The 26,474-nt window shown below is 40.7% G+C and overlaps 1 protein-coding gene across 4 annotated transcripts in view; it reads right to left on the bottom strand.

Moving 5' to 3' along the window:
* The window catches only part of MYO3A (myosin IIIA), a 219,695-nt gene that overhangs the window by 28,403 nt on the left and 164,818 nt on the right, over nucleotides 1-26,474 (bottom strand). For 3 of the 4 annotated variants that reach the window (XM_006115285.5, XM_075922537.2, XM_075922539.2), the window contains 6 exons: nucleotides 26,017-26,128; nucleotides 17,526-17,688; nucleotides 16,003-16,089; nucleotides 13,817-13,940; nucleotides 10,161-11,118; nucleotides 8,619-8,757 (listed from right to left, as the gene is read on the bottom strand). In XM_006115285.5, the coding sequence (XP_006115347.3) occupies nucleotides 8,619-8,757; nucleotides 10,161-11,118; nucleotides 13,817-13,940; nucleotides 16,003-16,089; nucleotides 17,526-17,688; nucleotides 26,017-26,128 (1,583 nt within the window). The remainder of the gene's footprint in view (nucleotides 1-8,618; nucleotides 8,758-10,160; nucleotides 11,119-13,816; nucleotides 13,941-16,002; nucleotides 16,090-17,525; nucleotides 17,689-26,016; nucleotides 26,129-26,474) is intronic. The other variant, XR_012902077.2, reaches the window with a different exon arrangement.

The raw sequence follows: 26,474 nt of genomic DNA, 5'->3' as shown, positions 1-26,474 counted from the left end.
GGCAGGAATGTAACCCCAAATCAGGGCCAAAAACATCTGAATTGCCTTGTATCCTGGGCTAGGTCCTCAGCTGTATCAGAGCTCCTCATGCCTTGCTTGGGCCAAGAGGAGGTAATCTTGAGTGGCTCTTCTGCGCCCATTTGAATTTCCCCTTAAAAGTAGAAAAATTTTGACTGGAGCTTTTGTACTTGTTTTTCTGTTTAGTATAGGGGTGGGCAATACAATGGCAGTAGTTCGCCAGGGTTAGCCTCTGGTGGGCTATATTTACCTGCACAACAAGAGATTGCAGCTCTCATTGGCAGTGGATCACGGTTGGTGTGGTCTGGGTGTGGACCACAACACTGATTCCTGCAGCTCCTATTGACCAGGAATGGCGATCCACGGCCAATGGAAGCATCAGTCACCATTACCTGTGGCTGTACAGCTAAATATAGAGGTGGGGGCCTGCCAGGAACTAACCCTGGTGAACCAGATCTGACCCATGGGCCAGTATTTGCCTCCCCACATCTCCCAGCATAGTACTGGTAGTGATGGGCATCATCATTTTCCGGGAAGATGGTACATTCTGTCAATCCTGCTAATAAACAGCCTACAGAGACTATGGTACATTCCAGGAATTTTGCACAGGTTGTGTCATGCTTTTTTGTAAAGCTGGGTCAAAGTTATTTTAGAGTCCATTTAAAATAACCTACTGAAATAAGATTACTTTATCCTTCTCAACACAACTGTATTTTTATAAAATTGCAGATTTTCCATTTTTATTACATTGAATATACTGTATAGCCTTTTATATTGGCACAACCACATCAGCCAGTTTTCCTGCAATCCCTTCCCTTCTGTGATTAGTAGAAATAGTTTAGTATAAAAATGTTATCTTTGGAGCTGCTAAACTGTCAAAATGAGCAAAGTCAATCTATTCGTAGATAAGGGCAGACATGTTCCTGTTTGGCATACAAAATGCAATCCCAGATTCATATGTACAGCTGTAAAATGACACATTATCCAATTGATGTTGAGGAAAATGTGTACAATTATCATTTAAATCATCATAGTAATTATATACATCTAAATGTTATCTGATTTAAAGACAAGCAAAGGGTCAGCAAGCATTGTCATTCACTGATTATTGCCTTAATTGAGGAAAGGACAGTGTGAAAATTGCACTAAAAAAAATAAAATCATTGCTTCAAAATGTATAGGGAAATAGATGAGGCATTTTCTTTCCATATTACGAATAGTATATCACTTCATGATAGACCATATATGTATGGCCTATCTATAGGGAGCTTATTTTATTTGCTCTGATTTTTCCAGAGATGGCCATTTATAAAAAAAAAAATCAGTTTTAGGATCTGTTTCTAGGTAATTTATGCTTGTCTGCAGTATTTTTGTTCGTTGGACATACTGGTCACTGCACCGCAGAATGGCATGCAATATGTCAACAAAAGCAGCAGGTTGAATAGGAGTAAATTTCTTACTAACCTATAGAACATCTTTATATACAGTATCTTCAGAAAGAAAGAGTACAAACCAATTGATAATTTTTTTTACACAGTAAGTACTTAAATGGACACCTGTAATTTCCCATATGTCTTCTGCATGCTCTTTTCAGATATCTGAATAGCTATAGCAAATGAACAGTTATTGGGATGTACATACAGGTATGTTAAGATACATATCTTACTGAAGCTAGATTGTTATGTCTAGATTCAAACTATTTGGCTTGCAAGTTTTGTAATTACTACAGTATTTTCTTTATTTTAATATATTGCATGCTCCTGTTTGCTTGTCTGATACCAAAGCATTGTAGGCAGGATTCTCCATTTGAATAAATACATTCCCCAACTGAATCGGAAAGCACCCTCCCCCTACTTTCCTTCATCACTGTTCAAATGTAGCATTAATGATCCTTTAACAAATGTTCTAAGAGCTGATGAGGGTTAATGCTCCCTCAAGAATGGAACAGCACTGCAGAGGGTGGAGACCAGCTGGGCTGTAGAGCTTCAGATGGGCTTTATACCAAAACCACATCAGGGTCAAGGGAATTAATAGAATTTTCTATGTAATTCGTGAATAGTACTTCTGACACACCAGTCCCAGCTTTAACCCAGTCAACTTCCTTTATGCTTATAAAACCACTAATTGAATAGTCATTGAATGGCAAAGCCATCTTTGCTTGTTTCACTGTTATAAACTTATGTAGGAAATGCTAGTTCCAGCTACACAGTGTATGCAAGTTTAGCATATACAATTGAACCTCCGAGTTATGAACACCAGAGTTATGAATTGATTTGTTAATCATACCCCTCATTTGGAACCAGAAGTACACAATCAGGTAGCAGCAGAGATGAAAAACCAAACAAATAAAAAAGAAAAATACCGCTACCAAAATACTGTATAGTATTGCATTAAACATAAACTACTAAAAAAGGGAAAGTTTTAAAAAAAGATTTCACAGAGTTAAAGAAACTGTTTCTGTGATTATTTCATTTAAATTAAGATAGCAAAAGTAGCATTTTTCTTCTGCATCATAAAGGTTTAAAGTTGTGTTTATCAAAGTTCAGTTGTAAAATTTTGAAAGGACAACCATAATGTTTTCTTTGGAGTTATGAATATAGTTCAGTTTCACTTCTATTCCCAAGGTGTTTACAACTTTGAGGTTCTACTGTGAAACCAAATAATGCCAAACTCGGACCCATTGCAAGTGGGTGTGATGACAGACAAGTTGGCCTCTTGCTCCAGGCATAAATTTTACCAATGTGTGTGCTTAGTAACTTTATATAAAATAAACCAAATTGCAAATAATAGTAATTTCCATTATTATAATATTAAGGAAAGCAGTTACATAGGGCATGTCTACACTTTCGAAATAACAAGGTGAGCGTCCACACTACCAAGCCTGTTATTTTGAAATAATGGGCTTGTTATTTCGAGATAACAATTCCTGCTTGTAAAGAGGAATAAGCTTATTTTGAAATAGTTATTTCGGAAGCTATTATTTCAAAATAACTTATTTTTAAATAACCTGATAGTATAGACATATTCATAGTTATCTACAATGTAAAAATGTTTTGTGCAATATATTTTTCTGGTAATCAATAAAATCCTGGCTAGCCAGCTGATATATCTCAAGGCATAAATGGCATCTTTGAGATAAAAATCTTCCCCTCAGAGAAACACTTCTCAACATTCATTGTTCTCAGTTAAAGGAGGTATTTGTTTGACAATCTGAAGATATGCTTTTTGGTTCCCAGAAGTTTGATTACTCAGTGACCAATACACAACATTCAATTAATCTTTTGTAAAAAAAAATAAAATATTTTTTAAAAAAATCCCCACAATCCAGTAGCTAGGATTCCAAGGCTAGAAGCATGAGTGATGGGAATCAAAGGCCAGGCCAGGGTAAGTCGCTGTAGCCCTGCCCATGTTCCATCTGGGGCCACGCTTCCCTCCCCCTCTCATCTGAAATTAGCAGGGCCACTTGGGAGGAGGGGGGTGGAGAAGAGGCGGAGCTGGTGGGTTAGCTCCTTCAAGGGGGGTATCACCTGCCATCTATGACTATAAGTTCATAATGATGGGCAGGACCTGTGTGAAATGGGCCAGGACCTGTGTGAATCTGACCGTTCTTCTGCAGAATCTATACAAGCCCTCTTGCAAAGGGCACAGCTTGAATATAAACTATGAACTTTATGTCTATGATGATCAACTTACAGTGCTTTTATACCATTTTTGATGTGTCCTGAATGTTTGAGAAGTTTGATCATTATGTCTGACACCTTAGACAGTTAATTGTGCCTCAGACAAGCATACAAGCAAACAAACCAAGAAACCTTTAAACTTTAATTAAAAATAAAATAAAATAAAATAATGTTTTCTTTATGGATCAGAACTCTCAGAAGTATTATTCCTCAAACTACCATATTTGGTGTACAAAAGGATTGAATGCTAACATATCAGAGGTGCTCACATTTGTCTGGAAAAGTACATAGAGGAAATAAATCCTCATTTTGTTAGAAACCACAAATTGTGATGTGAGGTGAGAATATTCTCTGGGGAATATTCGCTGAGAATGAGAATATTCTGAGAATATTCTCCAAAAGATTATTTCCTGAGAATTTTTGATAATTTTATAATTTTTCATTTCCTCTTGAAATAATGTATTGTATTCACATTTTAGAACACCCAACTTTAGAATGTTAAAGAGCTTTCTTCATCATTCAAGATAGTTTGAGAATGTTATAGAATGTTCCAGAATGTTATGGAACTTTCTAGAACATTCATGAGTCAGGAATTCTATTTGTTATGGAACTTTCTGGAAGCATCACAAAAAGTATTTAAAGAGGCAATAACACATTTATTCTCTTTTGTGAAAGGTGTAATTGTGTTTTCACAGTATGAAAAGAAGAACTAAGCCTAAAAGTGATGTGTGGGATTATTTCCTTCATAAAACAGTTAAAGACAAAGTATTATATGAATGTAAGTACTGCAAGGCTGAATACATCAGAAATGCGACAAGGATGAGAAAGTATATTTCCAGTTGTTTGAAGACTCATGCTTACATCAAGGAAAAGGCAAAAAAATTCTCAGAGTCCAGAAGCAGATCACCTCAACCATCAACTGCATCAACATCTACAGAACACCGTGATAGTGCTAATGAATTTACATCACCACCTTCCACATCTAGTTCAGCCAAGGTCTTTCACTCTATAAGTCGCTACTTTGATTCTATGAATGAAGCTGAAAAAGTTTTGGATGAATTTTTTGCAGGAGCTATATTCTCATTGGGCTTGCCACTTTCATTGGTTGAAAATGAAGATTGGGTTACTTTCATGCAAAAATTAAGACCATCTTACAAGATGCCAGCCAGGTACACACTTTCTAACAAACTTTTGGAAGCTGAATATCAACGTGCTGATGCTCTTATAAAAACAAAAATTGCTGAAGCTTCTTCTCTTGCACTGTAATGTGATGCTTGGAGCAACCGAAAAATGAATCTGTTATAAATTTTATTATATCAACACCTCAACCAATGTTTTACAAGACAGTGGCAACCGATGTTGAATGCCATACTGCTGAGTAAACGGCATTCCGTATGGAAGAAATAATGACAGAAATAGGCACTGAAAAATTTGGTGCCATTATCACTGATAATGCTGCAGCAATGGTGAAATCCTTATCAATGCTTAATGAAAAATACAATCACATTGCTATGTACACTTGTTCTGTTCATACACTAAATTTGTTAATTGGTGACATCATTAACTTAAAATCGGTTCAAGAAACTGAAGCTACCTGTAAAACTATTGTGAAGGAAATTAACAAATCACAAGTTTTACGAGCTCATTTTACTACATTTCAAAAAAAGAAAAATCAAACTTGTGCACTTAAATTGCCAGTTAAAAGTAGGTGGGGTTCCATTTTATATTGTTTGAAAATCTTATTGAAATAAAAAAAGTCTTAAAATGCCTTGCTGTCTATGAAGATTTACAGACTAAACTGAGCAAACGTACCAGGAATTCAATCCTGAATGAAGATGCATTTTGGGTACGGGTCCAAAAACTGCACACACTGATAAGTCCTGTTGTTAAATGGATTACACTGATTGAATCTGACCTGCCAAAAATGAGCAAAGTTCCTGAATGTTTCAGGGAATTAAGTGATCATTTTGATGTGCTACTTCCCGAAAGTCCACTTACCAAACAAGAAAAACACGATGTGATGAAAAGTTTTGAAAAAAGAAAAGATATGGCTCTAAAAGACATTCACTATGCTGCAAATATTCTAGATCCAAAATTCAATGGTGAGTGCCTTACTAGAAATGAACAAATACAAGGAACTGAACTGATAGATAAATTACTCACAAGAATGTATGGCACTGAACACTCAGCAAAAGTCATTGCAGAGCTTGCAGCGTATCGTGCTAAAGAAGGTTTTTTTTTGAAAAATCATATGTAACAAAATCAGCTGGCTTAGTAAATGCAGTAACATGGTGGAAAGGTATTTGCTATGGATCAAAATTAGGGAAAGCAGCGATCAACATACTGAATATGCCACCAACAATGGCAGCAACTGAAAGAAGTTTCAGTACTTACAGTAAAATGCAGGACAATGTAGCACTTTAAAGACTAACAAGATGGTTTATTAGATGATGAGCTTTCGTGGGCCAGACCCACTTCCTCAGATCAAATAGTGATACTTACAGTAGCATTCATAATGCAAAAAGAAACAAGTTAACACAAGAAAGGGCAGGCAAGCTGACATTCATAGCCCATAATATAAAGCTTCTTAAAAACCCAAATGATGCTCCATTGAAATCCTCAAGAGAAAAAAGGAAACAGAACCAGAGAAATGAAGAAGAAGAAATTGATGATGCTGAAGAGAAAGAAGTAGTCAAAGAAGAGGATATGTATGAGGATGAAGAAGAGAGAGAAATATATCAGTGAGATTCGGAAAGTGCAGATTCTGATTTGACTTGTATTCAATCCAGAAAGTTAAAAATATTTGTATCCTGCAACAGAAGATTTGTAATAAAAGTTCTAGTAATTTAAATCTGTTTTTTTTCTTTACTTTCCCGAATTTTCATTTTAACAATTGGAAACTTTCATGATTCTTGAAGTTTTATTAAAGAATTATAAATAGTAAAATCCTTGTGCCTCAAGGATCTTGTGCAATAGGGGTTTTTTTGTGCAAAACGGAAGCAGCTACACTTCTCCTTTTTGTGCAAAATCCCCTTTTGCAAAAAACATTGGCACAAAATATGCTAATGACATTGCGACTCATGCTAATGAGTCCGTCATTAGCATACTCTCTGCCACAAAAACCTTACAGTGTAGACAAAGCCTGAAAGAAATGTGTGACATTCATCACACCAGGTTCAAAAGAAGGTGATGTAACACTTTCCACCCATCTTACTATAGAAAAAATGGCATTTAAAGGAAAATAGAGGCAAAAAAATTGCTATTTTATGAGGTTGTATTGCAGTAACACTGCAGGGTGGGAAGTTTTTGAAAGGCACAAAGGGGAATTAAGTGCCAAACTCCTAGGTTTCAAAGGGAATTGGGAGCTAAACTCCCCTTTGTGCTTTTGAAAATCTCCTTCTGGACTTCTATTAGGTGTTAAATACTGTAACTTGATTGGATTCAGTGGAGCTACTCCAGAGTTACACCAGTGTAACTGGATGGAATTTGGTCCATTTTGTAAACAGCAAAAACATACTGGTTTATATTTCTACCTGGGTTCACTTGAGTTTTTAATCACTTACCGGTAACCTTTTTCTAACTGGCAAAATAAATCGTGTATTTCCCTCTCCCTGACTCTCTTACCTATGTTCTGCAGGGAAATGCTTAAAAAGGATTTGCTATTTTCCAAAGAATGAGTCTTTAATACCATATTATCTAAGGAATTAGCCCCATACTGTCAAAAATCAGTAAAATGTAATAAAGAATTCAGCATAAACCACTAATCAACATGAACACTGGTATGTCTAAAATGAAAGTTCTGCTAAAATCCTGGAACTGAGTTTTCCATTTAATGTCTGCTCTATTGCAGAACCCAGTCACAAAAACCTACTGCAACAGAGACCTGGGAATTAACAAGGAGCAGCCTTTACACTTACGGTCTGACTCTAATGTACACTGAGGCTGTGTCTACATTGGCATGATCGTGCACAAAAGCAGCTGCTTTTGTGCCAAAACTTGCTACCTGTCTACACTGGCCGCGAGTTCTTGCGCAAAAACACTGAAGTTCTAATGTATGAAATCAATGCTTCTTGCGCAAGGACTATGATGCTCCCACTCAGGAATGGAATCCTGTTTTCTGCAAAGCTCTGACTTGAAAAGGATTGAAGGGTCATAGTGGGCAAACAACTTAACGTGAGCTCCCACTGTGATGCTGTGGCAAAAAGGAATAATGTGATCTTTTGATGTATAAACAGGGGAGCAGAAGTAAGAGCTGATTTTACCTCTGGGTATGACACTGGGGAGACTGATACTGGACTAAAGCATCCAGTTCTGGAGTCCGCATTTTTAAAAGGATGTTGAAAAATTGGAGAAGGAACAGAGAAGAGCTACAAAAATGAGCTGAGAGCTGGAGACAATGCTCTGCAGGGACAAAGAGTTCTGCCTGTTTAGTTTATCAAAAAGAAGGTCAGGAGGTGACTTGATTATGGTATATAAGTACCTTTACTGGGGAAAAATACAGCATACTAAAGGGCTATGTAATCTCACAGAGAAAGGCATAACAAGAGCCAATGGCTGGAAGCTGAAGCCAGACAAAATCTTACTATAAACAAGGCACTTATGTTTAATTGCAAAGATGAACAACCACTGGAACAAACTACGGAGGGGAGCAGTGGACTCTCCATCTCTTGATGTCATCACATCAAAACTGGACACCCTTCTGGAAGATGCTTTGGCCAAATACAGGTTATTGGGCTTGATGCTGGGGAAACAGGATAAAATTTTATGGCCTGTGTTATACAGGAGATACAATTAGATGATCTAGTGAGCCCCTCTGCCTTAAGATCTGTCCATGAACCTTTGTCATTGAGCCCCTGTGGCTGCAAGACTTGTCCCTGAGTTACATTAATGTTATTGATTAACATGGAGGTTGAATATTACCTGAGTGACACACATGAGGAGAAAGTCGGCCATTTGTTTGTTTATCTTTGGACAGCATCACAGGCCTCAGCTGATGTGACAAAATCATCTCATTCAACTTTTGCTGCAGCGCCAAATAGTCTTCGGACAATTTTGATATCTAAAAAAATTAATATAAGATAGAGAGCTCCATGTTTCGAGGAAAATCAAGGGTGAAATACTGTGAATGGGACAATAAGGTAAATGGAAATTGGACAAACTGCTTTTATGAAGTTCACAGCTTTTTTGACAGCGTGAAGTAATTCCATCACAGCATTGTGACAAACACTGCATGTGCAATAACACCTGAACCTGCAAACTACTCTGTGCAGGCTCATGCCTGTGTCCACACAGAGCCCTCTTGAAGTCAATGACAACAGGATGCCAGCTGTGCAGAGCATGCACTAGGATAACCTAGTTGTGATAACTTTATTCAGCAAAGTAGTTAAGCACGTGCATAACTTTGAACAGGTGAGTAAGGACTTCACTACCCTGCTGAGTCAGGGCCTTAGTTGGCAAATGTCAGCATTAAAAAAAACTCCCAAACAAACCCAAAAACACTTGACTGGGGCTTCTGGTTTTAGTTAAAATGGACAATGCCCGGACAGTCTCATGATTTGTGGCCTAATTTGTAAATTTTAATAAAATATACATTAAAATATTTGAATTTTACAGAGTAAAATCTTGGTCTCACTGAAATCAACAGGAGCTTTGCTATTAAATTCCATGGGCCCAGGAGTTTATCCACAATGAACTAAAGCCGGGCATAACATTTTCAGTGCAATGTATTCTTATCAAACCATGCTGCTTCACTGAAGCCCAAATGTTTTGTGGCAATCTAACAACATCAATGACGTCTTTAATAGGAAGCTTTCTGAGGTTCAGGGTGGGATCTAGTCACTTCTGCCTAGAGAGAATGACCTGAATAAAAAAACTCTTGCTCATTTTATCTAAACCCAGATGTTTTGATACATTTCATATCATGAAAATGTCTAAAAGGATTTGTTTTTTCCCAAAGGAGAACAAAAGCAAACCCCAAACCTTGGAAATTGTCCTGAAATTGATTCATGCTCTGGCCAGCTCTAGTGTATACATTGGGAAGTATAGAAAGTATTTGACGCACAGGGCTTTGAAGGGGGAAAATTTTGCTATAATTTAAGTAAAACAAATTTTCAATGGATTAACCCCCCCATGCACAATTCATCTCCTATGTGAGCATCTAAATTTCCTAAAAACCCTGCCAAGCTTCAGAATAAATCAGTATCAGAATCTGTATGAACTCAACTCTTCAATTCCTGAACAGTGATTTACTTCCCTCCAAATAGCTATGTACAGAATAAAATCATTTAAAATGTTACTGCCTGGTCTGAGCAGAATGCTCTCATTACAGTTAGTTTCGGCGTTGTGCATGTTATGAAGTAGTTGAGACAGAGTATCCATTTTCAGTGAGTGATCATCAAATGCATTGCTCTTTGCATATTTCTTGCAGTTATCAAGAAATATTTAGCTTAATAAGCTTCTTACCTGTCTTGAAAAGTCTGCCAAATCACAAGCCTCTTTTGCTGAGCCATCTTTTAGATTATTATGTCTCTCTTCCTGAGTATTAGAGCTTCCTCTACCTTTTGTTGTCTTGGAATCATTATTTTGAATATGTGCCACTTCAGCTGTCTCTTTACTGGCTCTCTCTTGACTTTTAGAAGGTAATTTTCCTTCTTTTCTGAGTTGCCCTCTTCTTCTGTAACCTCGATAATTGCTCTGAATTACTATTGCTGCCTTATCTTTGTCTTCTGAACCTTGTTTTTCTGGCTCAATGTGCTTCTGTGAGCCTCTTACTGAGTCTTTCCTTATATTTCCTTTATTTTCACCAGATATTATCCCTTCCTGTGTCAGATGATTTCCCTCCAAGGGACTGTCATACTTATTCTGAACAACAATAGATACTTGGTTTTTCTCCTCTGTGCTGATTGTTTCCCAATGAGTCAGATCTTGGAGGCCTTGTTCTGTCATTATTTTAGATGGCTGCTTCAAAGAGGCCTGTTTTTTACCTTCCTTTTGATGCAGCTGTGGAAGGTTTTGTTTTAAAGAAGCACTGTTTCCCCTTGGAGGCGTTTTCCTTTTTTCCTCTGGGTTCTTTCTGTCTGGATGTCCAGGATAGCTGCTTTGGCTGAAAATAGAGGTCTTATCTTTTCTGATGGTTTCAACCTCAGCTTCCTGCGCTACATTTTGATTTGGCTTTGCTTCTGGTTTGAAATTTTCCATTGGGGAAGACACTTGGCCTGTTAGTTTTCTGCATTGTTCCTTTATTTGTTTATGCTCGCTGCAAGCTCTGTAGTTACTCTGAACAATAACAGCTGCTTCCTCTTCAGCCAGAGAAGGAGAGTTTGTCATCACAGCTGAGTTTTCTTCATTGTTTTGAGGTGGCTCATCTTTTTCGATAATGGAGATTGCATTTTTAGTTTGTTCCTTCTTCAGAAGTGATTCCCTGTATGAGACATATTGCATTTGGGAAATATTATAACAGACGATTACCACCTTACAATTTCCTGCAGCAATGTTGGTGTACTGAATGATAATTTGGTCAATCAAAAATGAAAAATAAAAAAGAAACACATCTAGAGCCACAGCACAGATTAGGGATGGGGAATGAATATTTGTGAACATTCCTGTCAATTTGCCCAAGGGCAATGAAGGTGACGATCTAAGTTGTAAAAGAGGAGGTGATAAAGATTACAGAAAACAATTAATTGAAAGTGTACAGATAGTAAAAAAAAAAAGACAGGTATTTTCCTGCAGTGTACACAAACCTTAGTAATTCACAGAGTCCAAAACCTGTCCCCTTGAGTGAGGAAAAAGACTGCCCAAAGAGCAGTGCAAAAACAATGTTCATGGTTTTGCATCCAGGTCATAAAACTTCATGTGCAAAATACTCCTTGAGATTGGGAGAATAACTTGCACTCCTTGGGCCTTCTTTGTCACCATCAACTGAGGTTAAATACCAAACCAGATCTTTCACTCTGTTCAACCCACTACTACTTGAAAGAGGTCCCGCAGTCCCTCTATAACTCCTTTCTATCTACCTTAGATGCTTTTATGGCTCCCCATTACCATAATATCTGAGTGCCTCCTGATCTGTAATGTATTTATCCTCACAATATTCCATTTTACAGATTGGGAACTAAGGTATAGAGAGACTAAGCTATTTGCCCAAGAAGTATGTGATAGAACAAGGAATCGATCTTGGATTTTCTGAGTCTCAGAACAGCACCCTAGCCACTTCCTTCCACTTTTTCACCCAGCACTGTCGTTATCGGCTGAGAGAGGTCTCCTGAATGGTTTCTTTCTCCTATGGGTTAGATTATCAAACCTTCCTAGCGCTACCTCTGACTAGGCTCACTCCCACACCGAAGTCAAAGTCTAAGCATTAAAAAAAAGAACTAGGCTTCTCAGGGGTACGTTTCAGAGGAAGAATGCCTACTTAGCTGAGTTACACTGAGCTGGCCCGGAACAGTCTGTGAAAATACTGACCATTCAACATAGCACAATCTGAACTACTTTAATGAACAAACTCTGGTTTATTGTTGTGCTCCCATCTCAACATAAGGTTAAAAGGAAGTTTCTATGTTTCAGATTGTCAATGTATTTCCATTTTTACTTTTATGCGATCCAGACAACAGGTGTATGCAATACATACAGATTTCTCAAGAAGAGCTATTTCAAAAACAGAGCAGGACCCACCTATACTATTGGTTTATTTAAAATAAACTGGGGAAAATAGTGCCAACTAATGCTTTTTCCCCAAATTTGCTTCTTTTCCCTTGAGGTCACAAAATGTAAGAAAAATATTTACCACCGTCTTTGAAAATAAGCAAGCAAACGATACCTTTAGGGGAATTCTGTCCACTGCACATGTGAATAATTCATGTCTCCCACAGATTTCTTAGCTTTCCTGCAGAAAAATTACTGTTGATAGGGAAATAAAGGGCAAGAGTGCTCATGTGCCCCTCCCTGCAGTTCAAGCAGGTTAGTTGAGGTTCCCCAGAGCAGCTGGTAAAAATATAAATCATTAGAGAAGATGGGATGAGCATTTGTGTGTGTGAGAGAGAGACAGACAGACACTGTCCCTCTTGCTGTCTATTGTGGCACACTCGGCATGTAGGACCAGTGTTTCTGAGGAGGTAGGATTGGAGCAGGCTGTGTTCCTTCAGGCAGAACACAATATATACTCTTGGGGGAATTCTGTGCCACTGCACAATGCAGAATTTTGCAGAAATTAAGGTGAACGCAGAATCTCAAATGGGCTGCAGTGTTGCTAGTAGCCACTGGACCTAGCAGAGGCCAGCTCACACATAGAAAACACAGATGGGGGGAAAGTGAGAGAGGTCTAGAGGGTTCTGGGAAGCTGCAGTTCCTAGCATGTCCTGAGGGAGGATATTAATTGATCTGGAGCATATGTGAGGCTTCCAGGCAAGGGCCGAGCGTTGGGCAGTCAGGCGAAACGCCCCGCGTATGTCAGGGTACTGACTTGGGAACCGTTATGACGCCAATACAGCCTACTGACCCGACCCCTACCTTTCCGCAGATCGCGCTCCGAGAGCATGTTTACCCTGAAGGAAACTCCATGCAAGCTTGGGGCCGAGCATTAGGCTATTTCTCCTTCTGGATCCCTGGTTCTGGAGGTGAGAAGGGAAGGCTGTGTGGGGGGGAGTCCTACTTCTGGGTTTGGGGGGGAGGGACAGGTATTTTGGCTGAGGGAGGCCATAGCTGGGCTCGGGGGGCGGGGAGGGGTTGTAGATGTGTGGCTCCCCAGTTGTGCTCTAGGCGAGGGTGAGGAGAAACAAGGAACTGGGTTGTCTTCTTTCACTCTCCATTCCTGGGAGAATTTTTGGGTATCTATATTGTTACAGACATACTTACTGACAGTTATTTTGAAATATATTACCTAAAAAATGAAAGTGGTGTGATTAGATGTGTTATTTTGACAAATAAAATGTGTAAAAATTCACAGAATTTTAAAATATTGTGTGCAGAATTTTTAATTTTTGGCATAGAATGTCCCCAAAAGCACAATAATTTGTGCTACATAGAAGAACTCAATTCCAGAGTATATTGCTGATTTCTGAGTAGGTGTTTACTGAAGCAGGAGTTATTTAAGTGATACAATAGAAGGAAAAGATTGCTACCTTTTCTTTTTGAAGCTTTTCCTCTCCCTGTAGCCCCTGTAGTGAGATTGAATTGTTGTTGCTGCTCTGTTCGTTGCATCTGTTATTTCTTTCCTTTTCTTTCTGATTAAGTATCCTCTGGCAACTGATACAAATTATAGTACAATACCATTTTTAGATAACACCCAAGCAATATTTCAAACTTTTAACGGAGTTCAGTAATAACAATACAGAATTAAATTTTAAAAAACCTGCAGAAGACAGGACCGGCAGAGAACAATATTTGTAGTGTGTGTTTGTGTGGGTGGGTGCTGAGAGCTGTTAAAGCAAACTAGAAAGCCGGTATATTATGAAAATCACTTCAAGCCACAGCACCCCCTGCACTCCTAATTCCAGCATCTATAGGAACTGGGTAGTATGGGGAAAGTGGGGACATCTGTGTTTTCAAGTGATGGCAAGTCAGGGAAGTGGAGGGATACATGAAGTTTATTGATATGACAAAAGCTACAGAGGAGAATGCTCTCATGCCTGCAGCGGTGAGATTATGTGAAGGATCATAGAGGGAGGCAATGGCAGATGAACTAGGTAGTAGGGAGGAAATGGAAGAGGCATAAATTAGACTCCCCAGCACACATTTACTGATGTGTAAGTAAGTGTGATGGGTTCTAAGATGGTGTGAATTACATACCAAGGAGTCACATTTCAGGTAGCGATGGCCTATCTGACTTACTCAGACACCCCCAATAGCTGACTTTTTTGCTTCATTACTCTTTCCCAGCCCCTCATAGCCTTTGAGCTACATCAAGTTGCACTCCATTAAATGCAATAGGCCAGACCAGAAGTGCTATGTAAGTGAGAAAAATCAGAGGTTGAAAAATGGGTGTGGTCTAAGGAGGATCCAGTTTATTCTAGGAAGGAGTATAAATGGGTTTAACATGCACATTGAGAGGGGCCCCAAATACAGTGGAAATTACATGAACTTAGAGATTCTTCTTAGAGTTTCTTAGGCTTTGTCTAAATTATCACTTTTGACGGTAAAACTTTCATTGGTCAGGGTGCGAAAAACGCTCCCCCGCCAGTGACATCACTTTCATTGTCAAAAGCACTGTTGTGAACAGTGCCATGTCAATAGGAGACATTTCATTGCCAACATAGCTACTACCGCTTGTTGGGAGTGTCTTAATTATGCCGTCAGGAGACCTCTCTCCCATTGGCATAGAGCAGCTACACAGGAGACCCCACAGTAGTGCAACTGCAGTGGTACAACTGTGCCACTGTAAAATCTGTAGTGTAGACATAGCCTTAGAGTTTCTGTGCCTGATTCTTCCCTCATTTACATAGGTTCAAATCAGGAGTAACTTCACTGAAGTCTAAGGAGTTATACCAGTATAAGAGTGGACAGCATCTGATGTGTTTCAGTTATCTAGGCCTTCTCTATGCTTACCCAGAGATTGATGCTCAGAGATTGATTGACCTTCTGGGGTTCAATTTAGTAGGTCTAGAAAAGACCCATAATATCAGAAGATACAGTTACCACATTGTGGTTTTTGAGATTCCTTCTGCTGAGGAGTTAGTTGGGGCATTTCAAGTATTGTGTATTTCTGTGGTAACCTTTCTGGAGTGGATTCTGCCTTCATATCAGTTTTAAACTGGTAAAATTCTAATGACTCCCGAATATATACCACCATGAGATTAATATCAAATTGTACACATACCAGCGAGTGTTATCAAAATGACCAAGAGGGACAGGGTATATAGAAAAAAAAGTCAAGGATCAAAAACTGAATCTTAGGGGATCTTACAGCAGAGATGCCTTGGCACAGAGGAACAGAAGGAACATTTTGATAGGCAAGAAAGGAGCCATGGTAGAAGACAACCAGACATAGGCATAGCTATAAATAAGCCTCTTCTTTGAAGTAAATGTTATCTAATATGTAACAAACATATGCAAAAATGTAAACTATACAAAAGCATATAGGCATATACTGTGTATAGATACCAAATGCAAGCAGATATATAGTGTGCACACATATATATCATATATATACACAGTATTTACAAGCAGAGATTTGTGCATCAGATTCTCAGGTGGTGTAAACTGCAGTCAATGTAGCTTTACAGCATTTGAGGATGTGTCCCTTTACATTGTGTATAAGCAGTGAGATAACATCAGTCTATGAAACGCCTAGAAAGCTAACAGTTGTTACCTGCTTGAAGTCTGGTAATAAATGTTTCCATTTTGTATTTATTTTTTGCATTTTCATATTCTTTACGAGCAACAAAGCCCCTGTAAACTAAAAAGAGGTAGAAAAATTTAAGCACGCCACTTAGGTGAGAAAGAAGAATATACAAAAAAAGAATTCTGCAAAGAAGTATGGCACCTTCATACACCAAATGAAATTAATGGGTAGCAGGTTTAAAACTAATAAAAGAAAGTTCTTCTTCACACAGTGTGTAGTCAACCTGTGGAACTCCTTGCCAGAGGAGGCTGTGAAGGCTAGGACTATAACAGAGTTTAAAGAGAAGCTAGATAATTTCATGGAGGTTAGGTCCATAAAAGGCTATTAGCCAGGGGATAGAAATGGTGTTCCTGGCCTCTGTGGCTGTGTCCAGACTCAGGGTTTTTTTCGAAAAAAGTAGCCTTTTTTCGAAAAAACTTCACCTGCGTCTAGACTGCAGCCGCGTTCTTTCGAAATTAAATCGAAAGAATGCGGCTTTTCTTTCGACGGTGGTAAACCTAATTCCACGAGGAAGAACGCCTTCTTTCGAAAGTGCTCTTTCAAAAGAAGGCGTTCTTGAATGCAAACAGGCTTTTTAGAAAGAGAGCATCCAGACTCACTGGGTGCTTTCTTTCGAAAAAGCGGCTTGCTTTTTCGAAAGTTCCGCGTGCAGTCTAGACGCTCTCTTTCAAAAGAGGCTTGCAGTCTAGACATAGCCTGTTTGTCAGAGGCTGGAGAAGGATGGCAGGAGACAAATCGCTTGAACATTGTCTTCGGTCTACCCCCTCTGGGGTATCTAGTGCTGGCCACTGTCAGCAGACAGGCTACTGGGCTAGATGGACCTTTGGTCTGACCCAGTAGGGCCATTCTTATGTTCTTTTGTTCTTATACCTGAATTAAAATATTCACAAATATTATTTTTCCAGGATGTTTCTACACAGAAACATACACTTTTGTGTTGTCACTCAGATTTTCAAATCTATGGCAAGGAATCACAAACTATATAGACTATGTAAAATCTGGGTCCTCCAGGGCATACTGCAATTATGGAATCAATTAGCACATATAATAAATGCAGATGTTGGCACTTCCAAGAGGATAATGCTCAAAGTTATGCTAAAACAAGGCTGTGCAATTAGTGATTTCTCCATCAATAGCTAAATTAGTCTTATTATCCAAGACTGCTAATACATTAATTTTTCACTGGTATATTATGAGACATTGTCAGAGTATACTGGAATTTCAGGAATAAAAATATAATTTATGTATTCATATATCTTTATTGTTAAAAACTGGCTTTTAAAAGTAACACTGATTGACAATTGTTATAAAGAGATTATTGTCATAACCTGATTAACATATTTCTTTTCACAAGAATATACAAAACATCAAACACAGGATGCTTTATCAAATGTAACAAGTTTAAAAAGAGTAAAACCTAAGGTATGTACAGTATTTCATCCATATGCACATAGAATGCCATATTTATTTTTAAATGCTCGAGCTATTACCTGACTGTATTTTAATAGCATTTTCTTCCCTTTTCTTCTTTAGTTTTTTGTATCTCTTTGAACCTAGCCACCCTTTAACATAGGCCTGAATCAAAACAATCCTGTCAACCGTTTCCTTTCTCATTAAATTCAACTGCTCCAAATGATAGTATTTAAGGAACACCTTAAAGAGAGTAAACAAAAAATGATAAAAAGTATTAATTCATATGGCCTAGACAGTCTTTTCACAGTGATTAATATATGCACCTTCATGGATAGCATCAACAGTAATTCTGTGAGTGCATCAGAAGAAGAATATTGCCTTTAGTCCCAATTTATAAGTGATCCTTTTTGAACTGAAAATTCTGTAATTTTAGTTGGTAACACAAATGGCCAAAAACATTGTTGTTATTTGTATTTTCTCTGAAAGATACTTTAATACCTCATTATAAAACTTGACTTTGTGAAAATAGATCAGTTTTGGAAATTGAATCTGAAGGCATTCAGAGGTTTGCTAGCTCACACATGTTGTCTTCTGGTGCATATTTCACAAAACTAACTCCAGTCTGTTAATGCCTTTGCCCAGTATCTTAAATCTATGCCATTTATTTATTTATTTCTTTAAAAAATTGCTTTAAAGCAGTGGTCTCTAACCTTTTTACACCCAAGATCACTTTTTAAATCTCAGAACAAGCAAAGATCTATTGCCCCATCCTTCCCCCAAAACCCCACCCCTTCCTTGAAGCCCTGCCCTTTTTATTCTCCTCCTCTCCATCACTTGCTATCCCCAGCCCTTATACACTCTACACTGCCACGTTTTTTATTCAAATTTTTATGTAGGAAGAGGTTTTTCCCAACATTTGGCCTGTCTAGACTAGACCAAATGTTAGAAAACCCCTTCTTTTGGAATCCCCCTTATTCCTTGTGGGATGAGGAATATAGGGGTTACCAAAAGAGCATGTTTGCTCTTCAACTAAAAAAAGCAGAACAACAAATGCATCCCTGGATGCGGAAGAGTTTTTCTAGGATATCTCTGGAATCCTGGAAAAACTCCTGGGTTGTGTCTACATTGGCCCCTATTCCGTAATAGGGATGCAAATGTAGCACTTTGGAATAGGCAAATCCGCGGGGGATTTAAATATCCCCCGCGGCATTTGCATTAATATGGCTGCCGCTTTTTTCCGGCTTGTAGATAAGCCGGAGAAAAACGCCAGTCTGGACGCGATCCTCCGGAAAATAAGCTCTTTTCCGGAGGATCTCTTATTCCTACTTGAAAGAATAAGAGATCCTCCGGAAAAGAGCTTATTTTCCGGAGGATCGCGTCCAGACTGGCGCTTTTCTCCCGCTTATCTACAAGCCGGAAAAAAGCGGCAGCCATGTTAATGCAAATGCCGCGGGGGATATTTAAATCCCCCGCGGATTTGCCTATTCCAAAGTGCTACATTTGCATCCTTATTACGGAATAGGGGCCAATGTAGACACAGCCCTGCAGTCTAGCCATACCCTCACAGTGCTGACTCAGGATATGTGGGCTTTGAGGTGGGAATGAGGGATTTGGGTGTGGGAAGGGGTGAGAGGTGCAAGCTCTGGGAGGAAATTCGGATGCAGGAGGAGGTGCAGAAGGGGATGCTGGCTTGGGGAGGGGCTCCAGGTTGGGGAGTATTAGAGTCAGATGGAGGGTTGCGGTACTTAGCAAGCCACAGGCTTGTGGCTGTGAGGGTGCAGGAATTTGGGTTGGGGTATGCGAGGGCTCAGGACAGGGGGTTCCAGTGTTTGATAGGCTCAGATTTAGGGTCTGAGGTGTGTGGGTGTGTGGGAGTGTTATAATGATGCAGCCAGATGGGGGTTTGGCCCCAATTGGTGGTTTGTTGGCCAGGCTTCATTTTTAAATAAAATACTAGGTTAAACACAAGACGTTTCTGCATTGTATTTATTTATGAGAAGGGCAGGAAACCTGTTTCGAGTTAGCGGGTCACTGACCCACAGAAAAGTCAGCTGGGGCCACACAAGGGAGATGAAAAAAAACCCGGTCCTCCCAACCCCCCCCCCCCCCCCCCAGCCTCACTAATGTGGCCCCAACTGTGCTGGTGGGAGCAGGGGACATGGTACTGAGGAAGGGTGCTAGTGGATGCTGAGGCAGAGGACAGAGTGCTGGGGTGGGGGCAGGGTTCTACAGTAGGGCACAGGAGAGAGGGGACAGGGTGCTAGTGGAAGCAGGGAACAGGGCGCTGGGGTGGGGACAGGGTTCTGCAGCAGGGGATAGGGTGCCAATGGGGAACAGGAGAGAGGGGACAGGGTGCCAGAGAGAGGGCACAGGGTTCTGCAGCAGGGGACAGGGTGCAAGTGGGGGCAGGGAGTCCCCTCCACCAGCCTCCTCCCAGGACTATCCCCCCCCTCCACAGAGGAGGGAAGCCCCCACGCATGCCATCTCCGGGGCCAACTCCCCCTACTGTGGAACAGGGAAGCCCCCATGCGTGCCTCCTCCAGAGCCAACTCCCCCCTCCCAAAGTGTAGGGAAGCCCCCCGCGTGCGCTTCTCTGGAGCCAACTCCCCCCTCACGGTGCAGGAAAGACCCTGCGCGCGCCTCCTCCGAGGCCAACTCCCCTTCCCACAGAGGAGAGAAGCCCCGGTGCACGCCTCCTCAGAGGACGGGCCCCCTCCCACCTCCGCAAGTTCCGGCACACCATGCCATGACACAGACCTGAGAGGCAAGCAGCCAGCACACTTCTGGAACCCCCAGAAGTGGTGCGCAGCTGCAGGACTTCCGTCCACCCTGCAGGAAGCCAGCACTGCCTCCATTTTCACTGGAGGTAGGTAGTGGGGCTTATCACGGGTGGGGGAAATGGGGATGCCCCCAAACACTTCACAATCAACTGGTCGAGCCCTTGTGATCGACCAGTCAATCGCGATCCACTGGTTGGTGACTCCAGCTTTAAAGGAAGCCTATGCCATAGAAAAACAACACCAATATTGAGCCTGGCACAAATGATGCAAACATCAGTCCTGATTCTGTTCTCACATTAGAGTAAATAAGGAGTAATTCCATTGAAGTTAATGGAGTTGCACTAATATGAAACCCGTTGCTATAGGTAAAAGGAGAATCAAGCCCACTGCATCTATTTTTTAGGACTTTGCTGTCTTTTCCTCTTTGCTTCTGTTATAACCCTGTCTGCCAGATCCTCAATCTGCTAGAGACATCAAGGATAACAAAGGGTAACAAGAAGACATTCTACAAATATATTCGAAGCAAGAGGAAGACCAAAGACTTAGTAGGCCCATTGCTTAGTGAAGAGGGAGAAATAATAACAGGAAACTTGGAAATGGCAGTGGTGATTAATGACTTTTTTGTTTCCGTTTTCAGCAAGAAATTTGATGATGAAGGGATGCCTAACATACTGAATACTAGTGGAAATGGGGTAAGTTTAGAAGTTAAAATAAAAAAAAGAACAAGTTAAACATTATTTAGAAAAGTTAGATGTCTTCAAGTCACCAGGGCCTGATGAAATACAGCCTAGAATACTCAAGGAGCTAATAGAGGAGGTGTTTGAGCCTTTAGCTATCCTTGAAAAGTCATGGAAGTCTGGAGAGATTCCAGAAGACTGGAAAAGGGCAAATATAATGCTTGTCTATAAAAAGGGAAATAAGAACAACCCAGGAAACTACAGACGAGTCATTTTAAGTTCTGTGGCAGAGAAGATAATGGAACAAGTAATTAAGGAAATCATCTGCAAACACCAGGAAGATAATAAGGTGATAGGTAACAGCCAGCATGGATTTGTAAAGAACAAATCATGTCAAACCAATCTGATAGCTTTCTTTGATAGAATATCAAGCCTTGTAGATAAGGGAGAAGCAGTGGAAGTGGTATATCTAGACTTTAGTAAATCATTTGATACAGTTTTGCATGACCTTCTTATCAATAAACTAGAGAAATACAACCTAGACGGAGCTACAATAAGGTGAGTGGATAACCATTCTTAGAGAAAAGGCAGGACTATGCAGCACTTTAAAGACTAACAAGATGGTTTATTAGGTGATGAGCTTTCATGGGCCAGACCCACTTCCTCAGATCAAATTGTGGAAGAAAATTGGCATGACCATATATACTAAAGGGATACAAACAAAAAAAAGTGAACACATATAAAGCAGACAAATCAGATTTTAGAACAGAGGGGAATGTCTATGAGGTAATGATATTAGAGGTGATAATTGGGGAAGCTATCTTTGCAATGGGTGAGATAATTAGCATATTTGTTTAGCCCCATTCGTAAAGTGTCAAATTTAAGCATGAATGACAGCTCACAGGCTTCTCTTTCAAGTCTTGTGTTAAAGCCTCTTTGAAGCAGGATGTAGGTAGTAAGGTCATTGAGACAATGCCCAGCCTGGATGAAATGGCAAGAAACTGTTTTTTCTTTGTGAGACTGTCCGATGTCTGTTTTGTGTGCATTGATTTTTTGGCGAAGTGTCTGAGAAGTTTGTCCACTATACATAGCAGACGGACACTGTTGGCACATGATGGCATAAATTATATTTCTGGATGAGTAGGAATATGTGTTCTTGATCTTATAACTGGAATGGTTAGGTCCAATGATGGTGTCAGCAGAGTAAATATGTGGACAAAGCTGGCAACGGGGTTTGTTGCAAGGGAAAGTTCCAGGTTTGGTATTAATGTGGTATTTGCTATTATAAGATCAAGAACACATATGGGGTTCCACAGAGTAGGGTTCCACAGAGATCTGTTTTGGGACTGGCTCTGGGAGGTTGAATTGTGGCAAGGTGGACCATAAGCTAAATATGAGTCAGCAGTGTAACACTGCTGCAAAAAAAGCAAACATGATTCTGGGGTCCGTTAACAGGAGTGTGGTGAGCAAGACACAAGGGCTGTGTCTAGACTGGCCAGTTTTTCCGGAAAATCAGCCGCTTTTCCGGAAAAATTTGCCAGCTGTCTACACTGGCCGCTTGAATTTCCGCAAAAGCACTGACTTCCTACTGTAAGAAATCAGTGCTTTTTGTGGAAATACTATGCTGCTCCCGTTCGGGCAAAAATCCCTTTTGTGCAAAACTTTTGCACAAAAGGGCCAGTGTAGACAGCTGAGATTTGTTTTGCGCAAAAAAGCCCCGATCGCGAAAATGGTGATCGGGGCTTTTTTGCGCAAAAGTGCATCTAGATTGCCACGGACGCTTTTCCACAAAAAGTGCTTTTGCGGAAAAGCGTTCAACTTTGATTGACTACATTAACAACCCTCATTCAAACTAGGGTGGTAGTGTAGACATACCCTAAAACAACTGGGCTTGTTTAGTTTAGAAAAAAGAAGACAGAGAGGGGACATAATAGTAGTTTTCAAGTATCTAAAAAGGTGTTGAAAGAAGGAGGGAGAAAAATTGTTCTCTGTGGCCTCTGATAATAGGAGAAGAAGCAATGGGCTTAAATTGCAGCAAGAGAGGTTTAGGTTGGACATTAGGAAAAACTTCCTAACTGTCAGGGTGGTTAAACACTGGAATAAATTGCCCAGGGAGGTTGTGGAATCTCCATCACTGGAGAGCAGGTTGGGTAGACATCTATCAGGGATGATCAGTCAGTGCTTGGTCCTGCTGTTAGTCAGGGGAATGGATTTGATGATCTCTCGAGGTCTCTTCCAGTTCTACTATTCTATGTGTAAGCAGGGTCTGAACCACTGATTCCAATGCAACCAGCTGGAAGGGGAAAGGAATCCTGGGTGTGGTTATGCTCACTCAGTTGTTTAGCCCTGCAAGGTATTCAACTGTTGATATTTAAATACAGTTCATGCTGGAATGGGAAAGAAATCCTGGGTGTGCTTATGTAAATCCAGTTCAGCCAGTGCTATAGGCCTGATGAATGATCAATTGTTAGAATGGTATTTTGCCTGTTGTAACTAATTTGACTGTTGTGGGATCACAAACCATTTTAACCCTAAATGTAGGAATCGCAAAATCTGACCACCAGTGTTTGTAGGAGAGACACTGTCATGTAAAGGAACTTAAATGGACAAGCCTTTCCCATCCAGACACAAGTGCATTGAATTGGGGGAAGGAGCTTGAACCAGCAGGCCACATGCCTTCCAGGCATGAGCTGTAAGACTGGTTGAACCTGTCTCTCTTCCCCCCTGTTCTAAGGATAGACCTAAACAGATTCCATAAAGAATCTCTTTATTAATTTAAAATATTATTCCAGTGGAAGCTGGAATCTTTTGGCCAGCTGATGTGGTGGGTCAAGAGCTGAAATCACTGAGAAACTGACATCACAAAGAGCTGAAATTACTAGGTTTGGCCCATAGCCAGATCCGTCGCAGAAGCAGCAGCAGGTGGCCAGCAGGGCGGCTGGTAGGAGCAAGCAGCCGGTAGGCAGTCAGTGGGAGCAGCAGCAGGCAGCCAGCCAGGAGGGCGGCTGGCAGGAGCACGCAGCTGGCAGGTGGCCAGAAGGGGAACTGGAAGGAACACGTGGTCGGCAGGAAACTGATGGGAGTGGCAGCAGGCGGCCAGCAGGGCAGCTGGCAGTAGCAAGTGGATGGCAGGCGGACTGTGGGAGTGGCAGCAGGTGGCCAGCAAGACAGGTGGCAGGAGCAGGTGGCTGTCAGGCAACCAGTGGGAGTGACTGGCAGGAGCAGTGGCGAGTGGCCAATGGTGTGGGTGAGACTTCTCCTACCCTGATCCCACAAGGGTGGGAGGTGATCTCTGAAAATCACCTCTGAGCTCTGGTCTGCCCTGACCAAGAATAGCAACTGTGAGTGGGGTACAGAGAAAGGCTAGGCATGTGAATGGAACACTTACATTGCTGGACCTGAGGGGCAAAGGACATTGCTCAATCTACTTTAGCTGGGACGCTTACACATGGTTTGGTTATGAACTCTGGTTGTGGTGTTTTCCCAAGTTAATGCCATGTTACTTCTCTCTCTCTTTCATGGGGGCTTCGTCTACACTGCCCCCTCTTGCACAAGAAAATATACAAATGAGACAAAATGGTGAATATCACCACGCCTCATTTGCATACTTAATGAGCTGCCATTTTGCGCAAGGAGCTTTTGTGGAAAAAGGAGCTATCTACACGCTTTTTCAGGAAAAATGGCTCTTGTGCAAAATGGCAGCTCATTAAGTATGCAAATGAGGGTCGGCGATATTTGCCACTTCACCTCATTTGCATATTTTCTTGCGCAGGAGTGGGTAGTGTACATGTAGCCTAAAGTTTCTTTTCTACACTCAGACTCTGTGCTTGTGAGTGGGGAAGCATTGCCTCCCAGAGGCACCCAGAGGTGTGTGTAAATTTCCCAGGCTACTGGGTGGGGGCTCGAGCCAGTTCTGTGATGGATAGATGGGGAAGAATCCCTAGATATTGAACCTGGCCCTGGCTGCTGCCAGCGCTACATGGCAGAAGGGTTACAGATAATTCTGTGATCCTGCCTCAGTTACATTGGTATACACCTGGATTAACTCCATTTAAGTAAAGAGTGGGATAAGAATTCCCATCTCTCCAGTTTTTCTATTGTCTTTATCCCCATTTTCTCCTTTGGTCCCCCCTCACAACATAAGAAGTTGGGCAAGAGGTTAGATCGTTGTCTCAGCCCTCTCCAGCAAAATCTTCCCAAGGAATGTCCTTCTCCCTTGGAGGAAGATCTTTCTTCTCCTTTCTGGTAGTTTCAATATGATAATCCATCTCTGGTACATGAGATTGGGAGTGCCTGCTGGTAAACATGAAGTTTGGGCATGGAGCAAGGTGTCTCATAGACAGTAGGTGTCTCTGCAACTCAGACAGCTTCCGTTCCACGTCTCCCTCTTTGTCCCTTCTGCCTCCCCTCCCCTATTTTGTTACATTAGGAGAAGGGGAGACTCGAAATTAAAGTTGCCTGAGATGTGGAAACACCAGATTTTCTCCTATGGTGATGTCTCTGTCTAGCATACCTCCTGTAGTCTGCCAGCAGGGAGATCCTTTCTGATAAATTAGATCAGAAAGGCGGAGGGGGAAGGGAGGCTGATAAATTCTACTGGTGCCATGGGACAATAATGAGGGAGCAGACATTTATCTCCACCATAATCAGAGGCTACTCAAAACAATCTGCCATCCTATGCAAACCTTCAGTGTGCTGCCCTCCTCTTCATAGCCCACCACAGCAAATTTGGTCTGGCTGCTCCTCTGTTTGTATAGAGGGGCAGCCAAGCCAAATGTGAATGAGGGCATTGTGACCAAATGTAAAGGGCTGCAAAACCACTTGAATTTGGCCCAAGCACCCCCTGTTGTAACAAAAGGACAACTGTCGACATCTAGTTTGCTTATAGCTAGGGAAGCCTCGGTCAATAACCAAAATCTTCCCCTACTCTCTACATCTAAGACCATGGAGGGGCCAGGATTTCAGCCTAATTGTCAGAGAGGGGTGCCCAGTGAAATATTTTTTATACCAATGTGAATCCAAAGTAACTCCAGTGGAGTAACTGAGAGCAGACTTTGCTTAATATCTTTACAAACACAGTGCAGTGGATGCAAAGTATGTGAAAATATTACTTTGGTTTTTCCAAGAACCCAGTTGTCAAGGTGGGCTTTTTCCAAGATAGCAGCACAGGTTTCAGGGCTGACTGGAGGATCATCATTTGTTTTGTAACAAATGAAGTAATATCTAAAAGACAAAAATATGATTCTTTATTACAGTAACATGGAATGAATGAATAAAACAGATACATGCTAATCATCTAAATAAAACCTTGTTTAAAATGTTTTTGTATGAAGCAATACAGAATGTACTAAAAAGAAGAACATGGAAAAAACACTGTGTTTATATACAACATTTAAAACACAGTTAAAGATGCATTACAGACATCTTGTCTATCCTGGAGGGTTATTTAGTTCTATTAACAGGACTTTTAGAAAACAAACTGTCTAGTGGGATAGTGGTAGAAATGTAGCCGTGTTAGTCTGGTGTAGCTGAAACAAAATACAGGTCTATGTAGCACTTTAAAGACTAA

Source organism: Pelodiscus sinensis, chromosome 2, assembly GCF_052426305.1.
Source record: "Pelodiscus sinensis isolate ZL-2025 chromosome 2, ASM5242630v1, whole genome shotgun sequence".
Classification (NCBI taxonomy): domain Eukaryota; kingdom Metazoa; phylum Chordata; order Testudines; family Trionychidae; genus Pelodiscus; species Pelodiscus sinensis.
The sequence above is the reverse complement of the archived record's forward strand: the minus strand, read 5'-3'. Positions and strand labels throughout refer to the sequence as shown.